Raw genomic sequence first — 25155 nt, 5'->3', positions numbered from 1 at the left:
AGACTCTCTATCTGTCTCTCTGAATACAGATGCAAAGAATGCATTTACGATCCCCTTGATTTGTTTTGGCTCCACAAATGGATTACCGCTCTGGCCTTAAGAGGACCAACTTTGTCCTTTGCAATCCTTTTACTTTTAATATATCTGCAGGATCCCTTAGGATTCTCCTTCACCTTGTCTGCTAGAGCACCTTCATACCTTTTTTTGCCTTCCTGATTTTTTTCTTTAAGTGCTCTCTTGCATGTTTTGGTCTCCACAAGCACCTCATTTTTTCCTACTTGCCTGTTACTGCTATGCATCTCCTTTTCTCTCTAAACTAGGGCCTCAATACCTCTTGAACACCAAAATCCAAGATTCCTTATACTCGATATCTTTACCTTTTACTCTGACAGGCACAGACAAGCTTTGTACTCTCAAAATTACATTTTTGAAGGCCTCCCACTTATCTTTTTGCATATTTACTTTGAAATTAATGGCATTGTGGCCACTGGATGCAAAATGTTCCCCTACACAAACTTCTGGAACCTGTCTTGTCTCATTCCCTAATAGCAGATCCAGTATTATATGCTCTTTCATTGGGACTTCTACGTTCTGATGAAGGAAATGTTCCTCAACACATTTGACAAACTATCCCATCTAGACCTTTTACAGTATGGGATTCCCAGTCAATACGTGAAAATTTAAATAACCTACTATAACAATCTTATGTTTCTTGCAAAAGTCTACGATCTCTTTACAACTTTGCTCCTCTAAATCCCTAGGACTGCTGGGCTGTCAATAAAGTAGCCCCATAAACGTGGTTATACATTTCTTATTTCTCATTTCCACCCATAACGCATCACTAGTCTAATTCTCTGGTCTGTCCTGATGGAGAACTGCTGTGACGTTTCCCCTGACTAGTTACGCCACCCCTCCCTCTTTACTCCCTCCCACTGTCACATCTAAAACAATGGAACCCTGGAATATTGAGCTGCCAGTCCAGCCCCTCCTGCAACCAAGTCTCACTAATGGTTACAGTGTCATAATTCCAGGTGTTGATCTATGCCCTTGAGATATGTACAGCTCAGGACATTAGCCGCACCATGCTCAACCTTTTGGTTCCTAACTTTGTCTGAGATTTCACTAACTTCTGCCTCCACAATCTCTTCACTATCTGTTCTGGCACTCTGGTTCCCATCCTTAGTTTAAACCCTGAAGTGCAACCTTAGAATAAACCCCATAGTGCAATACTAATAACCCTTCCCACCAGGATATTAGTCCCCCTCCAGTTCAGGTGCAAACCATCCCTTCTGTACAGGTCCTACCTTTCCTGAAAGGGAGTCGAATGATCAAAAAGTCTTATGCCCTCCCTCCTACACAAATTCCTTCAAAATGTATTAAACTATATAATCTTCCTAGTTCTGGCCTCACTCGCATGTGGCACAAGTAGCAATCCTGAGATCACAACCCTGGAGGTCCTGCCCTTTAACTTAGCACCTAACTCCCTGTGCAGAACCTCATCACTCATCGTACCTATGTCATTGGTACCCACAGGGACTATGACCTCTGGCTGTTCACTCCCACTTAAGAATACTGAGGACTTGATCCGAGATGTCCTGGACCCTGGCACCCGAGAAGCCACATTGCATCTGGGAATGTCGTTTTAACCCACAGAACCTCTTTTCCATTCCCTTCACTAATGAAGCCCCTATCCCCATAGCATGCCTCCTCTCACCATTTCCTTTTTGAGTCACAGTGCCAGACCCAACTATTGTGACTTTTCTCTGTTAGGTCATCCCCCCCTATCAGTATCTAAAGTGGTGTACCTGTTGTTGAGAGAGATGGTCACAGGGGTACACTGGCTGTTTAACCCCTTTCCCCTTCCTGACCGTCACCCAATTTCCTGTGTCCTGCACCTTGGGTATAACTACCCCTCTATACATCCTATCTATCACCCCCTCAACCTTACAAATGATCTGGAATTCATCCAGTTCCAGGTCCATCTCCTTAACATGGATTGTTAGAAACTGTAGCCAGATGCACTTCTCACAGGTGTGGTCATCAGGGACACTGGAGGTCTCCCTGCCTTCCCACATTCTGCAAGAGGAGCATTCAACTATCCTGCCTGTCCTCTCTACTGTCCTAACTGAGCACCCTTACCTTGTGTTGGTTATTAACGCAAACAGTGCATTTCACTGTCTATTTTGATGTACATGTGATAATTAATTTAATGGAATCTCACTTTATTTAATTTAATCTAATCTAATCTCTACTACCCAGCTCACTCATACATCTAATCTTGGGGCACACAGTGGGGTTTGGGGGTGTGTGGCTGCTTTGAAGGAGAATGTTTGGGCTGAAAAGCTTGCTTCTGTACTGTAAACTCAACACAACACCCTGAGGAACAGGACTGGTCCCTCACCTCATCTTTCTCCTCGTATATTCACTCTTTCCCTTATTTTTCTGTCTGCCTCCTTTCCTCCCTCTCCTCTCCATCGAACCACCACATCATCCCTCACTCCAAAGCTTTCCTGGCTTCCCTGCTGCCCTGAGCTTTAAATTATCAGCTATTGATGAGACAATTCTTCCCCCATGGATTACACATCACTGAGACGGTGGCCACCATTGACCACCTAGTTACCTTTGTCCCACCTTGTCCTCTCCACAGTCACATTCACTTCTAGGAGTGAACATCACCAATGGCTTCTCCTGGTCCAACCTTGTAGATGCAATGGCCAAGTAATCTCACTCCCTCAGGAGGCTAAATAAACTTGGCACCGCCCTGTTGGTCCTCATCAATTTTTATTGATGCATCATGGAAATCATCCAGAACAGATGCATCTTGATTTGATATGGCAACTGCCCTGCCCAGGACTTCAAGAAATTGAAGAATTATGAACACAGATCAGCAAATCACGAAAACCAGTCTCCCCTCCACGGACACTGTCCATACTTCTCACCGTCTCAGCAGAGCATCCAGCACAATCAAGCACCCCCCCCCCCCCCACCGCCCCCCGGTCATTCTCTCTTCCATTGGGAAGAAACAAAAGTTGAAAACGGGCTAAAGAACAGCTTGTATCCCTCTGTTGAACAATTGAACAGTCCCCTAGAATGATAAGATGCACTCTTGACCTCACAATCTATCTTGTTATGATCTTATACTTCATTGTTTCCATGTGCTGCGCTTTCCCTGTAGCCGTTACACTTCATTCTGCATTCTGTTATTGTTTTACCTTGTTCTACCTTGATGCACTGTGTGATGATTCGATCTGTATGAACAGCATGCAGGACAAGCCTTTCAATGAACCTCAGTACGTGTGACAATAATAAAGCAATTCCTATTCCAGTTCCCATTAACCTCTCCATATGGGAGCAAGATGAAAACACACTGTTCTCTTACCCTCTGTGAGTTACATTCTTTGTTCATTCTGCATCAGACCTCACAGAAACTGGACGTTCGGCCCACCAATCTATGCTGGTCATCTTGCACCCACTTACACTAACCCCATTGCATTTCCCCTCCATCCACACCACCTTCTCCCCATCCAAGTTTCCACCATCACCCACTACAATTGGAATGAACCTATCAACGGTGTGCACTTCCTCATGGGGACCACCATCACCCAGACCAATTGCCCCAATTCTCAGAGCAGGGGAATCCCACCAATCCACCACTCCAACAGTCATCTGTAATAAAAACAGGACATGCTAGAGACACAGGGGTGGTCAGGCAGCATCTACAGAGGGAGGAATAGGGTCAGCATTTCAGGAGGGAGACCTTCCCCAGAACTGTTCAGGACAGAAGTACTTGAGGGAAACCTGAGGGGGAGCTTCTTCACTCTGATGGTGATGTGATGTGAGTGTGAAACGAGATGCCAGCGGAAGTGGTGGATGAAGGTTCAATTTCAACACCTAAGAGAAGTTTGAATAGGTACATGGATGTGAGGGGTATGAAGGGCTAAGGTCTGGCTGTGAGTTAATGGAACTGGGTAGAATAACAGTTCGACACAGAACTTTTTCTTTGTTGTAGCACTCTAAGAGAAACAGTGGGAGTGGGACAAACAGTACTCAAGCAGGGTGGGTCCTTCCTGATGTTACTGGCCCTTTTCCAGCTGCTTTCTGTATGTCCTTGATGGTGGGTAGGCTGGTGCCATTGAAGCACGGGGCAATTTTGACTACCCATTGTGGAGCCTTCATGTCCGTCTGATAAGGTGGCAGAAAAGAAATGATTGTGGAAGTTAGATGCACAGGAGCATAGTACACAGGAGGACAGGGTGACAGATTGCACTTCTCAGACTGTGTTACATATTGCTGACAACAGGGCTCTGTAACATGCCCAGGAGGCCAGACTGCAGAAAGGAGTGAGGCCAGTAACATGATCAGGCAGTATCTGCCCATCTATTCACCTGCCTGCCCCGGAGCGCTTCCCCTCTTCCCAACTTCCCTTTCTCCATCCAACTCCCCAACTGCTTATATTTTTGCCATCTTCTCAATCGCGTACCTGTCTCCAAATCTGTCTGCCCACCCAATAACAACATCTACTGTACAAGGGAAACACCCATAATACAACAGCATGTCACAAGATGACTGTTAGCAATCAAAATTAACGCAGTGGATTCCTTTGGGGTGACACAGTAGCATGATGGTTAGCATAACGCTACAATAGCGCCAGTGACCCGGCTTCAATTCCTTCTGCTGTCTGTAGGAAGGTTGCACGTTCTCCCGATGTCCGTATGGGTTCCCTGCAGTTGCTCCAGTTTCCTCCCACATCCAAGGACGTATGGGTTAGTAGACTCATTGGCCCCACGGTCACAAATTGAAAGGAGTTAAGGAGCCAGTGCAGAGTGCCCTTGTGGCCATCCCCCTCAACAACAGGTATATTATTTTGGACATTGCTGGGGGCGGGGTGTGGGAAGATGACCTATCAGAGGAAAGTCACAGTGGTCAAGTCTGCCAGAGTCTGCCTCTTTGACTCAGAAAGTTAGAGGGGAGAAGAGGAACACTGTGGTGGTTGGGGATTCATTAGCTGCGGGAACGGACACGAGGTCCTGTGGGCAAGAACGAGATTCCTGGATGGTATGTTGCTTCCTGAATGTCAGGCTCCGGGATATCTCGGATCGAGTCCTCAGCATTCTTCAGAGGGAGGGTGAATAGCCAGAAATCAGGTCCATGTAGGTATTAATAACATGGGTAGGACAAGTGAGGAGGTTCTGCTTAGGGAGTTCATGGAATTAAGTGCTAAGTTAAAGGGCAGGACCTCTATGGTTATCATCTCAGGACTGCTACCTTTGCCACGTGCTAGTGAGGCTAGAACTAGGAAGATCATGCAGTTTAATATATGACTAAGCAAGCTGGTGCAGGAGGGAGGTCATAAGATTTTTGGATCATTGGGGTCTCTTTCAAGGAAGTTGGGACCTGTACAGAAGAGACAATTTGCACTTGAATTGGAGGGGGACTAATATCCTGGCAGGAATGTTTGTTAATGCTGCACGGTGGGGTTTAAACTAAAGTTGCAGGGGAATGGGAACCAGACTGCCAGAACAGATAGTGGAGAGGTTGGTAGGGCAGATGTTGGTAAGATCTTAGACAAAGTTAGGAATCAGAAGTTTGAGCATGGTGCGACTAGTGTCCTGAGCTGCGTATAGTTCAATGTAGAAGTATCGTAGGAAAGGTAGATGATAGTGGTGAAGATGATGTAGTTGGTTTCCAAACAGAGGCAATGTGTAGTGAATTGTTGATAGGGCAAAATTGCAGTCAAAAGGATGATTAGCAATGCAAAAGTGGACAAAATCAAAAGGGTGAATACAGGACTGAAGGTGTTGCATCTGAACGTGTGCAGTATATGGAATAATAAGGTAGATGACCTTGCACAGTTGTAGATTGGCAGGTACTGTGTGATTTTGTAGGCATCACTGAATCATAGCTGAATGATTATATCTGGGACCTTAATATCCAAGGATACACACTGTATCAAAAGGATAGGCAGAAAGGCAAAGGGGGTGGCGTTGTTCTCTTGGTAAAAAATGAAATCAAATCATTAGAAAGAGGTGACACAGGGTCAGAAGGTGTTGAATCATCACGTATAGAGTTAAAAAAATGCAGGGGTTAAAAGGCCCTGATAGGAGTTGTATACAGACCCCCAAACAGTAGTAAGAACGTGGCCTACAAATTACAACAGCAGATAGAAAATGCATGCCAAAAGGGCAATGTTACAATCATCATGGGGTCGTCAATATGCAGGTTGATTGGAAAAATCAGGTCGGTGCTGAATTACAAGGGGGGGAATTCCTAGAGTGCCTATCAGATGGCATTTTAGAGCAGCTTGTGGTTGAGCCCACCAGAGGATCACCCATTCTGGATTGGGTGTTGTGCAATGAACCAGAATTTATTGGAGAACTTGAGGTAACAGAAGGGCAAGTAATCATAATATGATCGAATTCACCCTGAAATTTGAGGAGAAACTAAAGTCAGATGCATTAGTATTACAATGGAGTAAAGAGAACTACAGAGGCATGAGAGTGGATTTGGCCAGAATTAACGGGAAAAAAAAACACTCTCAGGGATGACAGCAGAGCAGCAATGGTTGGAATTTCTGGAAGCAATTCGGAAGGCACAGGCTATATACATCCCAAAGAGGAAGAGGTATTCCAAAGGAAAGATGACACAACTGTGGCTAACAAGAGAAGTCAAAGTCAATATAAAAGCCAAAGGAAGTATATATAGTAGAGTAAAAATTAATGGGAAGTTAGAGGATTGGGTAGCTTTTAAAAATCAACAGAAGGCAACTAAAAATTTCATTAAGAAGAAAAAGATGGAATATGAAAGTAAGCTATCCAATCATATTAAAGAGGATACCAAACTTTTCTTCAGATACATAAGGTGTAAAAGAGAGGGGAGAGTGGATAGCAGATCGCTGGAAAATGATGCTGATGGGGGACAAGGAAACAGAATAAGTTCACTGTGGAAGACACTAGCTATATGATGGAAGTTCCAGGTGTCAGGTGGCATGAAGTGTGTGAAGTTACCATGACTAGAGAGAAGGTTCTTGAGAAACTGAGATGCCTGAAGGTGAATAAGTCACCTGGACCAGATAGTATTCACCACAGAGTTTGGAATGAGGTGGGTGAAGAGATCGTGGAAGCATTAGTAATGATCTTTCAAATATCATTAGATTCTGGAATGGTTCTGGAAGACTAGCAAATTGCAAATGTCACTCCACTCTTCAACAAGGGAGAGAGGCAGGAGAGAGACAGAGGAAAGGAAACTATAGGCCAGTTAGTTGGACCTCAGTGGGTGGAAAGATGTTGGAGTCAATGACTAAGGATGAGATCTTAGGGTACTTGGTGGCACATGATAAAATAGGCCACAGTCTGCTTAGTTTTTTCAAGGGAAAATCTTGCCTGACAAATCTGTTGAAATTCTTTGAAGATATAACAAGCAGAATAGACAAAGGAGAATCAGCTGATGTTGTGTACTTGGATTTTCAGAAGGCCTTTGTCAAGGCATCACACATGAGGCTGCTTACTAAGTTATGAGCCCATGGTATTACAGGGAAGGTTCTAGCATGGATAAAGCAGTGGTTGATAGGCAGGATGCAAAGAGTGGGAGCCTATTCTGACTGGCTGCCAGTGACTAGTGGTGTTTCACGGTCTGTGTTGGGATTGATTCTTTTTACATTATAGGTCAATGATTTGGGTATTGGAATTGATGGCTTTGTTGTAAAGTTTGCAGATGATATGAAGATAGGTGGAGGGACAAGGGGTTTTGAGGAAGTAGAGAGGCTACAGAAGGATTTAAACAGATTAGGAGAATGGGCAAAGAAGTGGCAGATGGAATATAGTGTTGGGAAGTGTATGGTCATGCACTTTGGAAGAAGAAATGAAAGGGTTGTCTGTTTTCTGAATAAAGAGAAAATGCAAAAAACTGAGATGCAAAAGGGACTTGGAAGTCCTTGTGCAGGATTAACCAATGGTTAATTTACAGGTTGAGTGTGTGGTGGAGGCAAATGTGATGTCAGCATTCATTTCAAGAGGTCTAGAATATAAGCAAGAATGTAATGTTGAGACTTCATAAAGCACTGGTGAGGCCTCACTTGGAGTATCGTGAGCAGTTTTGGGCCCCTTATCGTAGAAATTAGAAAGGGTTCAAAGGAGGTTCACAAAAGTGATTCCAGGATTGGAACGACTTGTCATATGAAGAGCATTTGATGGCTCTGGGCCTCTATTCAATAATGAGGGCTGATTTCATTGAAACATATGGAATGGTGAAAGGCCTTTATAGAGTAAATGTGGAGAGGATGTTTCCTATGGTGGGATATTGTAAGACCAGAGGACACAGCCTCAGAATAGAGGGCCATCCTGTTAGAACTTTAATGAGGAGGAATTTCTTTCACTGGAACGTGGTGAAATTGTGGAATGCATTGCCACAGGCAACTGTGGAGGCCAAACCTTTGTGTGTACTTAAAGCAGAGATTGATAGAATCTTGATTGACCAGAGCATGAAGGGACACGGGGAGAAGGCAGGAGACTGGTGCTGAGAGGTAAATTAGAGCAGCCATGATGAAATGGTGGAGCAGACTCATTTGGCCAAATGGCCTAATTCTGCTCCTGTATCTTATGGTCCTTTGGTCATGGATGAGCTGTGCTGTATGACATCGCTTATGTGTTGAGGGGTCTTCAAATTGAAACCTTAACTCTGTTTCCCTTACTGTCCCACAGGTGTGACCTCTCCCGCTGATGGTCTCTGGCATTTTCTATTTTTATTTTAGATCTTGATTTATTTTTATTTTCATATTGCCCTTAACCAGATAAGATCTCGAACCCAGAACTCTTCAGCTCAGATAGGTCTGAACAAAGTGAGGTGGACTTTCCAGCAGCATCTGCATCTCTACCATACACTGATCAGAAACCTCAGCAATCAATGGCCATTGATATGTTGACAGAGTCAAAATGCAGGAGGAACTCAGGGGGTCAGGCAGCATCAGTGGAGGGAAATAAACAGTCAACAATTCAGATCAAGTCCCTGCATCCAGACTGGAAAAAAAGTAGGCAGAAGCCAAATAAGTCATAGTCATACTTTATTGATCCTGGGGAAAATTGGTTTTCGTTACAGTTGCACCATAAATAATAAATAGTAATAGAACCATAAATAGTTAAATAGTAGTATGTAAATTATGCCAGTAAATTATGAAATAAGAAGGGCTCAGAGGTTTCACAAGCTGGGAAGTGATAACAGGTGAGGGGGACGGAGATGTGTTGAAGTGAGTAGCTGTCACCTATCGCCTGCCAGCCTGTATTTGGCCCCTTTCTCCCCAACCTCTTTCTCTGTCTTCTTCCCCTTCCTTTCCAGCCCTGATGAAGGGTCTCAGCCTGAAACACCAGCTGTTCATTTCCCTCCATAGATGTGGCCTGACCTGCTGAGTTCCTCCACACTTCATGTGCTGCTCAAGATTTCCAGCATCTGCAGAATCTCTTCCAAACATTGATCCGTCACTTTCTATTCACAACCGGTTGCTGTTATCTCTGCGTATATCGTCACCTGTATTGAATTGTCATTTGCATTCAAGTTTATTGTCACCTGACTACAAATATACAATCAAAGGAAACAACGTTCTCCCAGATCCAGGTGCACCCACAAAACATATAACACACGCAGCTCATAAAACAAACTATTACCATAAATAAGTCAATAAAATATCATTGAAAATACATGCAGCACAGGTAAACAGTTCACAGTACTGTATACAGTAAATAGCTCCCTGACCTGGTGATGAGACCCGAGTGGTAGCAGGGTATTCATTGGTCTCACAGCCTGAGGGAAGAAGCCGTTACCCAGTCTGGCAGTCCTAGTCCTGATGCTTCTGTATCTCCTTCCTGATGGTAGTGGGTCAAAGAGATTGTGGGATGGGTGGTAGATCCTCAACAATGCTTTGGGACCTTCGTCTACAACTATAACACCATAAGATATAGGAGTAGAATTAGGCCATTTGGCTCATCGCGTCTACTCCACAATTTCATCATGGCTGAGCCAATTTTCCCTCTCAGCCCCAAGTTCCTGCCTTCTCCCCGTATCTCTACATGCCATAATCTCAAAAATCTATCAACCTCTGCCTTAAATATACATGAAGATGTGGCCTCCACAGATTCACCACTGAACAAATTCATTTACTTCTCCATTCTAAAAGCATGCTCTTCTACTCTGGGGCTGTGTCGTCTGGTCTTAGACTTTCCTACCATAGGAAACATCTGCTCCACATCCACTCTTCTGAGGCCATTCAGCATTCCATATGTTTCAATTAGGTCACCCTTCATTCTTCTGAATTCCAGTGATTACAGGTCCACATCAAACACTCTTCAAATGACAAGCTGCTCAATCTTGGAATTATTTTTGTGAACCCTCCTTTGAACCCTCTCCAGTGTCAGCACATCTTTTCTAAGATAAGGGTCCCAAAGCCGTTCATAATTGTCCAAGTGAGGCTTTGTCCTGTGCGTTATAAAGCCTCAACATTACATCCTTGCTTTTATATTCTAGTCCTCTTGAAATGAATGCTAACAGCACATTTACCTTCCTCCCACTGACCAGACCTGCAAATTAACCTTTAGTGAATTCTGCACAAGGACTCCCAAGTCCCTTTGCACCTCACATTTTTGAATTTTGAATTGTAAAGATTAAAATAGTCTACACTTTTATTTCTTCTAACAAAGTACATGAGCATACACTTCCCAACGCTGTATTCAATCTACCACTTCTTTGCACAGTCTCCTAATCTGTCTAAGTCCTGTAGTCTCTCTATTTCCCCAAAACCACCTGCCCCTCCACCTATCTTTGTATTATCTGCAAACTTTGCAACAAAGCCATCAATTCCATTTTAACATAAAAAGAAGCAGCCCCACAACACGGACCCCTGTGGAACACCTCTAATCACTGGTAGCCAGCCAGAAAAGGCTCCCTTTATTCCCATTCTTTGCCTCTTGCCAATAAGCCACTGTTTTATCCATGCTAGTATCCATGGATATTGAACTTTTTACTGTTGGACTTCGGCCACATTCCACCATGATACAACACTTGGCGGCACGGGAGGTTGTTCCTGCCTGTGGCCATTGAATGTGCAGCTCCTCCCGTGGAGGGTCAGACACCCTGAGCCAATAGACTGGTCCTGGACTTATTTTCCATCTGGCATAGTTTGCATTTTGGTGTTTGATTATTGGGGATTTTTTGTATTGCTATACTTACGCTCTATTCTTGGTTGGTGCTGCTGTAACGAAACCAAATTTCCCTCGGGATAAATAAAATCTATCTATCCATCTATCTAGTATCTTTCCTGTAATACCATGTGTACTTAACTTGCTAAGCAGTTTCATGTGTAGCACCTTGTCAAAGGCCTTCTGAAAATGCAAGTGCACAACATCAGTCAATTGCACTTGTTGTTTCTTCAAAGAATTCCAACAGATTTGTCAGGAAAGATTTTCCCTAGAGGAAACCATGCTGACTAGGGCCTATTTTATCATGTGCCTCCAAATACCCCAAAACCACATCCTTAATAATTGACTCCAACATCTTCCCAACCATTGAGTTCAGGCTAACTGGCCTATAATTTCCTTTCTTCTGCCTCTCTCCTGGTATTTGTCACAATAATTGGGGATTGAGACCCCAGTGATCATCTCAGTGGTTTTAACTGTTCTCTGTTGAGTCATGTGGCCTGATGCCTTGCAGCCTCCATACCACAAATAGCACATTCTCAATGTTGCTCCTGTAGAAAGTTGTTAGAATGAGGGTGGGGAGCCTTGCATGCCTCAATTTCCTCAGAAAGTGTAGGCACTGCTGTGCCTTCTTGACTAGTGAGGAAGTGTTGTGGGTCCAGGTTAGATCATCCATCATGTACACACTAAGGAACTTTGTGCTCTTCACTCTCTCCACAGTAGAGTCACTGATGTACAAAGGAGAATGGTCAACCTGTGCCTTCCCAAAGTCCACACTCATCTCTTGTCTTGCTCACTTTGAGACCCAGGTTGTTATTCTCTTATCTTATCTATAATATCAAATGTTTATTTATTTACATATTCATTTCTTTTACAAACTTCTGCACTTCTCAATTGCAACAGCAACTCTTTGGAGCCTTTGATACCAGAAAAGACTACGGGCATTTAAAACAATAGTGCAGGTTATGTAGGGAGCCTGGATCGGTCAAGGGTAAGAGTTTTAAGGGAGAGGGTGAAGGGAGAAGGGTGAATGGAAGGGGATCCAGAGGCAGGGACCAGGAGGCTGAAAGTCCAAGCTCATTGGGTGGAGCACAAGGAGTGGCTGGAGGGTCCTTATTGTTCTAGCCTCTTCCAATCCATGTCAGACTTCCTGTGCATGCAACCAGTGCTCAGGCATCTCATGAGCCTTTGCTTTCATTTGCTCTTTCTCAGAGTTGGTGGCCTCCAAACGTCATTGGTAAGATTCTCCGCAGGCCAGCCCCACACAAAAGAATTCCCCATTAATTGAAACACTTCCTGATTAGATTCCCAGAACAAACACTACCCCGGCTGTTTTTCTTTCAGGTTTAGGCTGCTGGAGGATGTGTGACTGAATTTGCCGAGCAAAATAAGAACAAGAGGAGGAAGTGAGTAGAGGCCGCAGCCCATCCTGCGAGCCTTATCCCAGACAAACATTCACGGATCGCTAGAGAATGCCCATTATGTTGTGGCAGCAGCTGTAATCCCAGCCTGTCAGAGAATAGTAAATACCAGGAGCTTTAATGCTTAGATTACAGTCATTTCTCCCTACTCACGCTGGGAGGAGGCTCAGGCTCCATTGCAGTGTAGGAATTAGCAGGAGGCCACTCAGCCCCTCCAGCCTGTCCTGTGATTCGTAATGGCCGATCTTAATTTCCAACCCCATTGTCCTGGTCTATCTCCCTGGTTCGTTTAATAAGCTTTGAACTCAGAGACAGTGTCTCCACACTCTGCTGGCTGCCTGTCTCAATTCTAAATCCCCGACTCTGAGAGCGTGACCCTTGGTTCCAGCCTCCTCAGCCAGGGGAAAATGCCAGGCCTGCCTGCCCTGCTGCTCTCCCATTTATCATTTCGCATGTACATGGTCAATCCTGCTGATGAACCCAGGCCAGCTATTTAACTGAGGCCTTCACCAGAACTTACTGTTAAGGCATTTGGATGATAGGCCACCTACCTCCTCCACAGCACCATCTACAAGATCCACCTACGTACTCTAGACTGGTGTTAACTGGCTCGTGCATGCATTCTGCAACACGTGAGTCAGGTATTTGGAGTCTATCGTGACTGCACCTCTTCCTTACTCTTATTTCCTCATCTCTCTGTTCTCTTTCCTGATGACCATCCTTAATCTCCTCGAAGGCATCCAGACCACCACCCTTCCCTGCACGACAGTGGGTCGGAGGATTCCATAACAGAGCACTCCACCTTCCTTTTGACCACCCCCCCCCCCCCGATCTGATAAAAAGTTGCAGACTCTAAAGTAAAAAATCAAAGTCTATCTATAGAAGATTGTCAAAGATTGTCCTAGTCTTCGAAGTTGCACTGCATTCTCCGTCTGCAAAACAGCACTAATTTCAGGGGGGGGGGGAGGAGTTCAGCTCCGTTACAGTTTGCTGTGTTCATTCCTTGGGGAACTGCCATCCTCCAGCCAAAGACAGAGCTCCGCTTAACCGTTCCATGGTTGAAAATAACACAAACAGAGCACCTTTCCGTCTGTACAGGGAGTCCCAGTCGGCTGGTAGGATCAGCTGTCTGATCTCCTCGTGCTTTACCTTTGAAACCAGCTTGAAGAGGCAGTGCCTCAGGAAGGCAGCGTCCATCACTGAGGAGGATCACTATCCACTTCATGCCCTCTCCTCCATCAGGGAGGAGGTACAGGAGCCCGGAGACCCTCACCTAATGATTCAAGGGCAGCTTCTTCGTCTCTGCTGCCAAGATTCTGAAGTGTCGATGGATCCACGGACACAACCTCACTCTTCCTCTTGTGCCCCGTTTCTTTATCGTAACATAGTAATTTTTACATTTTGCTCTGCACAGCTGCCACAGAGCAGCAAGTTTAGTGACATACAGTACGTCGATGATGATAAACCTGATTCGCTTTCTGATTTCAGTGGCGATCATTCTGACTGGTTGCATTACAGCCTGTTATGGAAGTTCCATTGCACTGAACCACATTATGAACACAACCATTGCCAAGGACTCTCACCATGCAGGACGTGCTCACTTCTCCCTACTACCATCAGGGAAGAGATCCAGCAGCCTGAAAACCCACACTCGAGGATTCAAGAACAATTTCCTCCCCTCTTTCATCAGATTTCTGAACGTTCCATGAACTCATGAAAGCTACCCTGATGTTTCTTTTTTTGTACTACTTATTTATTTTGCAATTTATAGTAAATTTATGCGTTTGAACAGTACAAATTTCCTGTCACACATGTCAATGACAATAGATTTGATTCTGATTCTGAGCTGTACTCAAATAAGACACACTGGCCTCTGAGGTGAAAGGCCGAGAAGAGAGGAGGGGGGTTTGTGATTGGGAGGGTGTTGTGCGATCGGGGGAAGGCCAAATTGATTCTAGAATTGCAAGGACCAAAATCTTGGCTGAGGCACGCTGCAGAACTGGGGAGAATGGGGTTCAGAGCTGAGCGATAATGTTCCAGTCTAAAACAACTGTAGATAAGAGGGAGGCCCAGTTGTTAGTGAGGGGTCCTGATATGCTTTGAGAAGAAAAATTAAGGCATGGCCCTGCCCGGGGTTTATCACCCTTTCGATGTCACCAACAAATCACCGTCTCATGTCCGCACTGTTTCTTGTGGAATCTTGCAGCCACTATTCCCAGCTGACAACACTCAGGTTTAGATTCATTAATTTATCATATGCACATCAAATCTTACAGTGAAATGCATCATTTACATTGACACCTGATGCACCAAGGGGTATGCTGAGGGCAGCCTGCACGAGTCACCACACAATACGGCACCAAACTAAAATGGCCATAATGTTTGGCAGAACCACACAAGCAACAACAACAAAACAAAGTAAGACAACAGCAGCAAAACAAGCCCCCTTGCCAACCTACCACTCACACACATAGAGATAGACCCCCAGTCCTTGACCTTGGACAGGCTGCCTCTGGGCCTCTAGTCCTTAGCCTGGGACTGAGATTCATTGGTATCAGGCCTCCATCTTCACACTGAAATGGTGACAGTGTTTTTCCTTATCCCCTTACAAAATATGGACAGTGCTGACAAGGCCGGTATTTCTTGCCCACCATGAGTTTCCGCAAGCTTCCCATTCCACTGCACCATTAACAAAGAAATGTTAAGAGTCAAGGGAAAAAAAACAACCTGCTAGAACACTGATTTCCAGCCTTTTTTATGCCATAGACCAATACAATTAAGTCAGGGGTCTGATGACTTTGGGTTGGAAACCCCTGTGCCAGCCAGACTTAGTAAGTCATACAGTGATGGTTGGCACCTCTCAGCCCTGACACCCCATGTTATCCCAAAACACTGGCTATGCCTTTGCGTCCACAGGTACTGCCTGATCTCTTCAAACTCATGTTCAAGGTTTCGTGTCATTCAACCCTGCACACTGCCAAACGAAACAATGTTCTTCCGGACCACGCTGCACAACACAATGTGTAGAACAGACACACAAAGCAGAGATATTACCACAAATGAATGAACAATTAGCAAAATATAGTCTGGATGATTAACATTTAGCACAAGGTTCATTTAGGTCACAAGTTAAAAAAATAAACAGTAAACACTACTGGCGCTTTGTCAAATTTACATGGTTGGTGTCAGGGAGTTCAGTAGTCTCACAGCCTGGGGGAAGAAACTGTTTCCCATCCTAACAGTCCTTGCCCTAATGCTACAATACCTCCTGCTTGATTTTAGGGGGTAAAAGAGATTATGGGATGGGTGTGTGTGTGTGTGTGGGGGGGGTGGAATTCTTGACAATGCTAAGAGCCCTGCGAACATTTCTTGAATGGGTGGAAGAGGCCCGAGGATACTCTCAGCAGCCCTCACAATCCCTTGCAGGGAGTTGCGGTCAGGTGCCTTGCGATGTCCTGTACCAGACAGTGTTACAGCTGGTTAGGACACTCTCATGGTGTCTCCCACTTATGCTCAGTTCTAATTTAGGCTCTTTACCCAAGCCATGAACTATTAATATTAACCAGTGTCTACTAGTTACATTACAGTCTAGTCGGAGAATAGTGACTGAAAGTTGGCCCTGATCCCTTCTCCACAGGTGCTGGCTGAACTGCTGTGTATCCAGCATTTTCTCTTTTATTTAAAACTCTCCTGTGAACTCACTTCTTCTCCTCTCATTCCCTAGCGGTCAATAATGTGGATAGCACCGGGTCAGTCTTGCTCTGTGAAACAGGGGCGCGCTTTCCTCGCCCTATTACCGCACGCTCTCTGCCGCCACCCGCTCTTCGGGTTCGAGCACCGGTTTGCTGCCAACTTCGCCGGCATGAGTCGTTACTGTCTGCCTGCGCTGCGCTCTCTCTGTAACCATAACCTTTGATTCCGCATTCTGTTATTGTTCTCCCCTGCACTACTTCAATGCATTGACGTGCACGACACACGAAATCAAGTTGTTCACTGTTTCTCGGTACATGTGACAATAGTAAACCAATTTGCCATCTGTGAAAGCGTCAGATCTGATTCCGACGGTATGCATTGCCAAACCGTACGCAACGCCATTATATAGTTGACCATTGTGAAGTTTCCAAACCGCCCCGTGTGCGCGTCAGCCCGTTTCTTCTTGCCTTTATCTGCCCGTGAGTTTGGATCATGTGAGTGTCTGTGCGGGTCTGTTTACCCACCTTCAGAACTTGGGAGAATCAGCAGCAATATCCCCAGCAGGTGCACCATCCCTCTCCCGCAGACCGCCAGCTGGTCGGAAACGCCCACACGAGGAAACCAAGAGAAAAGTATATCGGTCCCAGCTAAACAAATCCAAACGAATCTCCAAGACTAACGGCGGCCGGTTCTCAGATCACGACACAGTTGGCTGGTTTCGCCCCCGGGCTTGTCCCGGGCGCCGTGTGTCTGAGAGTGGACAGCAAGACCAGAGGTCGAGTCTAAAGGCGTAGAGGAAACGATCACACACCAGTTGCTGGGACCCTGCCAAAGTGGAGTGAGCGCGTTTCGCTGGGTGGGAACTCTCTGCTAGCAGGGAGGGGAGAACTCCGCCTTCATCGCTCGCAAGGGCCGCCAATGGTTCCCAGCGGCCGAGGGAAATCAGGTCAAAATCCAGGAAAACCTCGGCGTATCAGGTGTCAGCGCTCTCCGACCTCCGAAACCGCGGCGGTGACCCTAAGGTTCCCGCTGCATTCCGACCTCACCTCGGGAACCGCCCGCCTGGTTACTGCTCTGTGGGAGCGGACCTCCAGCGGTTAAATATATCCCAGAGCTCTGTGTGAAATGTTAATTTAAATAAACTAAATTAAAATTAGATTTTGATTTCATTATTCAATTATTTTTATTAAAAGCACAATAATTGCTATCGTTATTTACTTTTAAGAAGCAATAGATAGATAGGTACTTTATTGATCCCAATGGAAATTACAGTGTCACAGTGGCAGTATAAGTGCATAGATATAAAAAATTAATTACCACAGAGAGTCTAACGGGAGGGGGTCATCACTTTCCCAGCTATAGGCTGACTCATTATAGAGCCTAATTGTCGAGGATAAGAATGACCTCATATAGCGCTCTTTGGAGCAGTGCAGTTGTCTTAGTCTATTACTAAAAATGTTTCTCACCCTCTGTTTAGCCAAGGTGGCATGCAGAGGGTGAGAAACATTGTCCAGAATTGCCAGGATTTTCTGTCAGGTACATTGTTGTACAGTCTCCAGTGTGTCCAATTTGACTTCTATAACAGAGCCAGCCTTTCTACTCAGTTTATCGAGCCTGTTGGCATCACCCATGTTGTTGCCATTGCCTCAGCATGCCATTGCATAGAAGACTGTACTGGTGACAACAGACTGGTAGATCATGTGAAGGAGAGGCCTGCATACTCCAAAGGACCTCAGTTTCCTCAGGAAGTAGAGGTGACCCTGGTCCTTCTTGTACACAGACTCTGGTTGGTGCTCCACTCAAGTCTGTCATCCAGATGTAGTCCCAAGAACTTGTAGATCCTCACCACATCCACATTCTCACCATCATTAGTAACAGGTGCAATGCAGACTTCATTCATTAAGGTGCCTTGCAGTTTGGTGTGGGCAATCATGTCTCTCCATCCATCACAGCCCCTGCCTCTCTGAATTGCAGTTGTTACCTCCCCGGTTTCTAACCATGATGTTATTCTGTCTATCATTTTCATTCTCTGTCCACCTCCGCTTCCTTTTCCTTCCAACTTTTCAGTTGTAACTAAGTGTTCTAATGTCTCCCTTCGCATGATGTGTCCAAAGAATTTTGATTGCTGATTTCTGATATTCTAAAGTAATGTACGTTTTGTTTTTGTTCTCTGTAGAACTTCTTCGTTGGTTATCCTGTCCATATATGATATTGATAGCATTCTTCTGAGGAACCCCATCTCTGCTGCATTGATTCTTTTTTCCATTGCATTTGTGATGGTCCATGACTCGCAGCCTTACATCAATATTGGAAGAATGTAGCAGCTGAGGGTTCTAAGGTGAATGTCAATTGCTAATATCTTGATCGTTAGGATGTTTCTCATTTCTGTAAATGCTGTTCTTGCCATTGTTATTCTTGCTTTTATGCCTGTTTCACATTTGCCATCAGATGTTACCCATGATCCAAGGTACTTGAAGTTGTGAACTTGTTTCAGGATTTTATTTCCTAATATGATCCTACAGTTTGGGATATCAGGCTTCTTTGATATTACCATTACTTCAGTTTTCTTTTTGTTTAAGGTTAGGCCAAGTCTGTTCTGATGGTAGATACTAGTTTCTGTAAATTTACTTCACTGTTTGCTATCAGTACTGTATCATCTGCATAGTGGAGGTTGTTGATATTGTATCCTCCTATACTTATTCCAGGTAGGTCTTGTATGGTTCTCATGATGTTTTCACTGTACAGGGAGAACAGGTTTGGTGATAGAACACAACCCTGTCTGACTTCTCACTTTATTGGCTGATATTCACCAATCTAGTTGTCTATCTGAATGGCTGCACTCTGTTGCCGGTAGAGATCCCTGATTATTCTTAGATCTTTTCCGTCATTAATATCTTTAAGCATTTTCATGATGACTTGGTGTTTCACTGTATCAATGGCTTTTGTGTAGTCAATGAAACAGAAGTACAGGCCTTGTTGTACTTCTGTTGACCTTTCGATAATATTCCTGAGAATATAAGTGGTGTTTGATGTTTCCTTGCCTTCAACAAAGCCGTATTGTTCTTCACTGAATTTTTGTGAGGTGGCTCATTAAACTAATTGTTCTGTGTTGTCCACACTCTGTTGCACCTGGTTTCTTTGGCAGTGCAATGAATACTGTCTTTAAAAGATCTTCTGGTACTTTGCCACTGTTGTATATTCTATTCAACAAGATTGTTAATTTCTCTACACCAAAATCTTATCTAGTCCTGATGATTTCCCCTTTCACATTTTCTTCATAGCATGTTCCACTTCTTCTTTCAATACTGCTGGGCCCTCATTGTTGTTGCCAATATCAAAGTTGTCCTCTTGGTTTTTGTTGTCGTAAAGGTCTTTGATATATTCTGACCACCTTTGCATTATTTTTCCTTTTTCCATAATTGTAGAGCTGCCTTTTGCTTTTATACATCCTGTTGTTGGCCCGCTTTTCTTCTAATTTGTGACCTCTTTGATCTCGTCGTACATCCATTTGCTGTTGTTGGTCTTCTGCAATTGTTCTATTAACTCACATTTGTCCTTAAGCCACTTTTCTTTCCTAAAGACTTAGTTTTCCTAAAGTCCATCTCCATCTCCTTTGTCTGACAGATGTATAGGGTCCACCAGGGCCCTGTATTCATCCTCCCATCCTCACTTTAAACACCCAACTATTATTGAGTCATCAGAGAATTTCTGCAGATGACATGATTCGGTTTTGTATCTAAAGTTCAAGGTATTTAGGATAAACAGGAAGGGAGCCAATCCAGTCCCCTGAGAGGCCCCAGTACTGTTTATAGCCATGATAACAACTTTAAAAAATATTAGTTATCTAAAAATTATAGATTATTATTTATTTTGTTATTTACTGTTATTTATTATTAAATTTTAATGGGAATTAATTACTGAATAATAACTATACAATATATAATACATTTCATATTATAATTCTATTTAATAAATACTTAATATAAATATTATTTTTGAACAGGTGATTATACACACATATAAGCAAGCATAAAGAAAGCTAAACTACAATAAAATTGACAATTTAGAGCTTAAACCAACAACATCTTCTCTGGTACAATCAGTCTTCTGAATATAATATATAATACGATTATCTTATAATAATGAAATACTAAATATAAAACATAAATTAAAAGCAAATTTAGAGGTCTTTCTGTCAAGTCTTGTTTAAAAGCAATGGGCTAGGTGCTTTTTAATTTCAATTTAGTAATTTGGAGTGTGCTTTCATTTCTGATCGCCATGTTATAGGAAGGATGCGTTACCTGAACAGATTTAAATAATAGTTGGTGGGATGAGGGCTGACAGTGAACAAGGACAGATTAGAGGGGATGGTTTTTCTCAGAGAAGAGGACTTAGAGTAGACAACAGGGTGGGGATCTGCACTGTGGGGGATAGGGACAGCTGTTCATGTTGATGGTAGGGTTCAGATTGTTGAATCCTGACACTTTTGTGATTCAAATGTTCTTTGGAACTTCCTTAGGAGTTTGCAAAGATAGAATATTGACTGTCTGCATCACAGCCTGATCTGGAAGCATCAATGAACAGAAAATAAGGTATGTTTCTTGAAAGAAAAGAAACTGAGTGCATATTTAATTGAAGAATGTGAAATGATGATGCGTCTGGAGAAAGCAAATAGGAAAAACTCATTTCTCTAAGCAAACTGGGTAAAAATCAAGGGGCAGTCCATTAACCTGATTGTTAGAAAGATTAGTGGGGGGATATCAATGAAAAATATTTTGCCCTGAGGAAGTGTAGAACATAGCGTCCAAAAGGTTGGGAGAGACAAAATCCTCCATCACATTGAGATCACACTTGGAGAGTTGTACATGTCAGACAATGGACCTAATGGTGGCTGTTGGGGTTAGAGTAGGTAGCTCTTTTTCAGTTGCAGAAAAAATTGTGTAACTGCAAATATTATAAAACAGAAGTACATCTTTAGGAAATAAAACTCTTACCCAACTGGAAGAGAAAAGATGGTCCAAATGGCTTCTTTCACTGTTACCAGGTTTCACTGATTGTCAAGTGCTCTTTTTTTTTAACAACATGTTTACTAATAATTAAATTCTACAACACTACAACAAGCACACAGACAATAACTGTGACTAACACAATCACTAACATAAACTAAATAAAATTGTTCCCATACCTGTCAAGCATAGTATTGCCTAATGGTCCTGGAGCACCTCCATGGTACCTGCAGACACCAGGTATTCCCTCTCCATGGTTACCTGTATATGGACATCGCCAGGCAGTCTGTCCAAACAGAACATCGGCAGGCCGTCTGTCCAAATAGAACCCTCTGCTGCCTGCTTCCCGGACACACAGAGAGCCAGCTTTGGCAGCCCCAGGATCAAGCACCCTGTAGGTATGTGATCTGGACCACAGCTCACTGGATTTGAACTGTGAAGCAGGTACTGAATCTAGACTAGGTATTTCGGTTTTGTTTACATTTTTGCAATTCCTTATCCCAGAGAGCCGTGAATCCTCAACTGTCAAATTCACCTGAGTATGTCATTGATAAGTCTTTGTGAAAATAGGACTCCGCACTGGGGGGATTGGGTTTTGCCATGTGTGCAGTACCATGCTTTATTCTGGAGCAGGCAGAGGAATCTCACCAGCTGTCCTGGATTTACTGTCACCACCTCCATGCATCCAGGAAATTGCTTCTTCAAGAACAATTTCTTCACCTTCAACATCAAATGTCTTTTAGGAACACTTCTTTTCTCCAACATTGAATTTTTTAAGGAACAGCTTCTTCCCCCTCCACTGTCAGATTTCTGAACCCATAGACACTATCTCACTATGTTTGCTCTCTGTTTTGCACTATTTAGTAGCAGGCTGCCGTCGATCCCTGGGGATCATGGGTTTGCGCTGCTGGTGGACCGTGTCCTCTTCAGGGCGGAAATCCTGGGTGGGAAGATTTGAAGAACTGGCTGTTACCCAAGCAGTGGGTTCCCCGTCTCCACGTCACTGATGTAGTCCAAGGGAAGGACAAGTGCCAATGCAGCTTGACACCAGTGTCGTCGCAGAGGTTGTCAAAGTGAAGTTGTAAACTGCCTTAGGGACCCCGGCTCCAGATTTCTTCCTCGGGATTTACTTCTGAAGCCTTTCCCATGGGTGGGCATGGCCACAAGGCAGCGGGGGCTTAAAATCAGAGCTTTCCTTCTCCAAGGTGGGCTGCCATCCAAGGCTGACGAGCCCCATTTGCCCGAAGCGACTGGTTTTCAGGCATCAGTGGTCCTTCTCTCCTTCTCTTGTCAGTACAGACGGTTCCACCGGGCCTAGTAGCTGAGCCACACGTGAAGGCCAAGAGATGGACTTGGTAACGGGAGATTATCCCCACTACCACCCCTGGATATGACAATTTTAGGAACCAACTCTTGTGAAAATACTGTATATATATTTATAAAACAACACATTTTACAGCATGTAATAGTCAACTTGATCCTGCTGTAGTATAAGGGAAATGTTACCCCGTCTAATTGAATGCTCTCCCTGCCCTAGGTGTGTGCATTGGACCAGAAATAAGAAATCCCTGCTCTATATCTATGCTGTGCTGTCCCTACCCAGGGAATATTCCCTCAGAATTGCTATGTCAACAGGGAGAGGAGAAACTCTCTTTGTGCCCATGGTTCCACTAGAATGAAGGGAACATTAAAGGTTGGTACAAGACACAAGAGTCAGCCTTGTCCGAACTGCAGCCCAGTGCACAGTATGCCCAGCTCCTGTACATTATGAAATAACTACTGTACACTGGTGAATTAAGTACTGTGATAGGTTAATCACTGTGCAAAAGGTAAGTACCTCAAATAGGCTGTGGGTTAAATAATGGTCATTAAAAGCAGCGAAGAGGGTCGGTGTTCTGCATTGCACAACAGATCACTTCATATATACAGAAAATAGACCAATTTTCAAGATTCAAGGTATATTTATTATCAAAGAATGTATAAATTATACAACCTTGAGATTTGCTTGCTCACAGGTAAGCACAATGCAAGAAACCCCAGAGAACCCAATTAAAGAGAAAAAAGAATAAAAATAAAAATAAAAATAAATGACCAACAAGGGAAAGAAAAAAATACAAATCATGTCAACAATTGAAGCAAACAACAACCTTCCGAACCAAAAGTGAGCCCTCAGATCTGAACCCCGGCGTAGCCTGGAGTAGGCCCAAAGCCTCACTTATTAGTTCATCATATCCGCGGGCATAGAGCACAGCTGCCAGGGCATGGCCTCAGAGCCATGGAGATGACCATCGCGGAGGATGGGCAAAAACTGCTCCCGTCCCGACCGACGCACTGTCTTTTCAGTTTATATTCCCCAGAACAGGTACCAACATCTTGCGTATGGATTGTGTAGAGGTTATGACAGCACCTCTACTGTTGTAAAGGTCTGCATAGATTCCATAGATTGACAAACTTGTACAGATGCACCGTGGAGAGTATCCTAACTGGTTGCTTCATGACCTGGTATGGAAACACAAATACCCAGGAATGGAGAAGGCTACAGAAAGTGGTGGCTGCAGCCCACTCCATCACAGGCAAAGCCCTCCCCGCCACTGGGCACATTTATATGGAACACTAGCACAAGAAAGCAGCATCCATCATCAAGGACTCCCCTGCTCTCTCCTCACTGTTACCATTGGGCGGGAGGTAGAGAAGCCACAGGTCCCACACCACCAGGTCCAGGAACAATTATTACCCAACAGTCATCAGGCTCCTGAACTGCCGTGAATGCCTTCACTCACCATTACTGATCCTATGACCTAAAGACTCATTTTACAAGTCGTGTGCTCAGTATTATTTGTATTTTCACACTTTGTCTTTTTTTTTCGCTTATTGGCCATTAGTCTGTTTATGTGTAGTTTGTTTTCAAATTTTAATTTTGTATTTCTTTTTCACCTGCAAGAAAATGAACCTCAATATAAGGGGTTTAGATGGGGAGGAGTTTGTTAGGAGTGTTCAGGAAGGTTTCTTGACGCAATATGTAGATAAGCCTACGAGAGGAGAGGCTGTACTTGATTTGGCATTGGGAAATGAACCTGGTCAGGTGTCAGATCTCTCAGTGGGAGAGAATTTTGGAGATAGTGATCATAATTCTATCTCCTTTACAAGAGAATTGGAAAGAGATAGGAACAGACAAGATAGAAAAGCATCTAATTGGAGTAAGGGGAATTATGAGACTATCAGGCAGGAAATTGGAAGCTTAAATTGGGAGCAGATGTTCTAAGGGAAAGGTACGGAAGAAATGTGGCAAATGTTTAGGGGATATTTGTGTGGAGTTCTGCATAGGTACGATCCAATGAGACAGGGAAGTTATGGTAGGGTACAGGAACCGTGGTATACAAAGGCTGTAGTAAATGTAGTCAAGAAAAAAAGAAAAGCTTACAAAAGGTTCAGAGGGCTAGGTAATGTTAGAGATCTAGAAGAATATAAGGCTAACAGGAAAGAGCTTAAGAAGGAAATTAGGAGAGCCAGAAGGGGCCATGAGAAGGCCTTGGCGGGCAGGATTAAGGAAAATCCCAAGACGAGTATGTGAAGAACAAGAGGATAAGACGTGAATGAATAGGACGCTAAAAAGAGGGTGTTTAGAGATGGCAGTAGGGAGGAGCTGAGGGCAACACAGAGGGACCTGAAAGCCAGGATCAGGGAGGCTAAAGACAGGTACAGGAGGAAGCTTGAGTGGAAACTCCACCAGAACAACATGAGAGAGGTCTAAACGGGGATGAGGACCATCACTGGGTTCCGGCAAACTAGCAACAGAGGAGCTGAAGGCAGTGTAGACAGGGCCATTGAACTTAACCTGTTCTTTAACAGATTTGACAT

General features: G+C 44.0%; 1 protein-coding gene across 5 annotated transcripts in view; it reads right to left on the bottom strand.

The window, feature by feature from the left end:
• The window catches only part of LOC140198154 (uncharacterized), a 106217-nt gene extending 89084 nt beyond the window's left edge, over positions 1-17133 (bottom strand). For all 5 annotated transcript variants that reach the window (XR_011886112.1, XM_072259126.1, XM_072259129.1 and 2 more), the window contains exon 1: positions 16816-17133. Coding sequence is in view for 4 of the 5 variants with exons in the window: in XM_072259126.1 (XP_072115227.1) it covers positions 16816-16864 (49 nt within the window). In the remaining variant the exon portion in view is untranslated. The remainder of the gene's footprint in view (positions 1-16815) is intronic.
• Between the last annotated feature and the right edge of the window lie 8022 nt (positions 17134-25155).

The sequence above is a fragment of the Mobula birostris genome, chromosome 5, assembly GCF_030028105.1.
Source record: "Mobula birostris isolate sMobBir1 chromosome 5, sMobBir1.hap1, whole genome shotgun sequence".
Lineage (NCBI taxonomy): Eukaryota > Metazoa > Chordata > Chondrichthyes > Myliobatiformes > Myliobatidae > Mobula > Mobula birostris.
The sequence above is the reverse complement of the archived record's forward strand: the minus strand, read 5'-3'. Positions and strand labels throughout refer to the sequence as shown.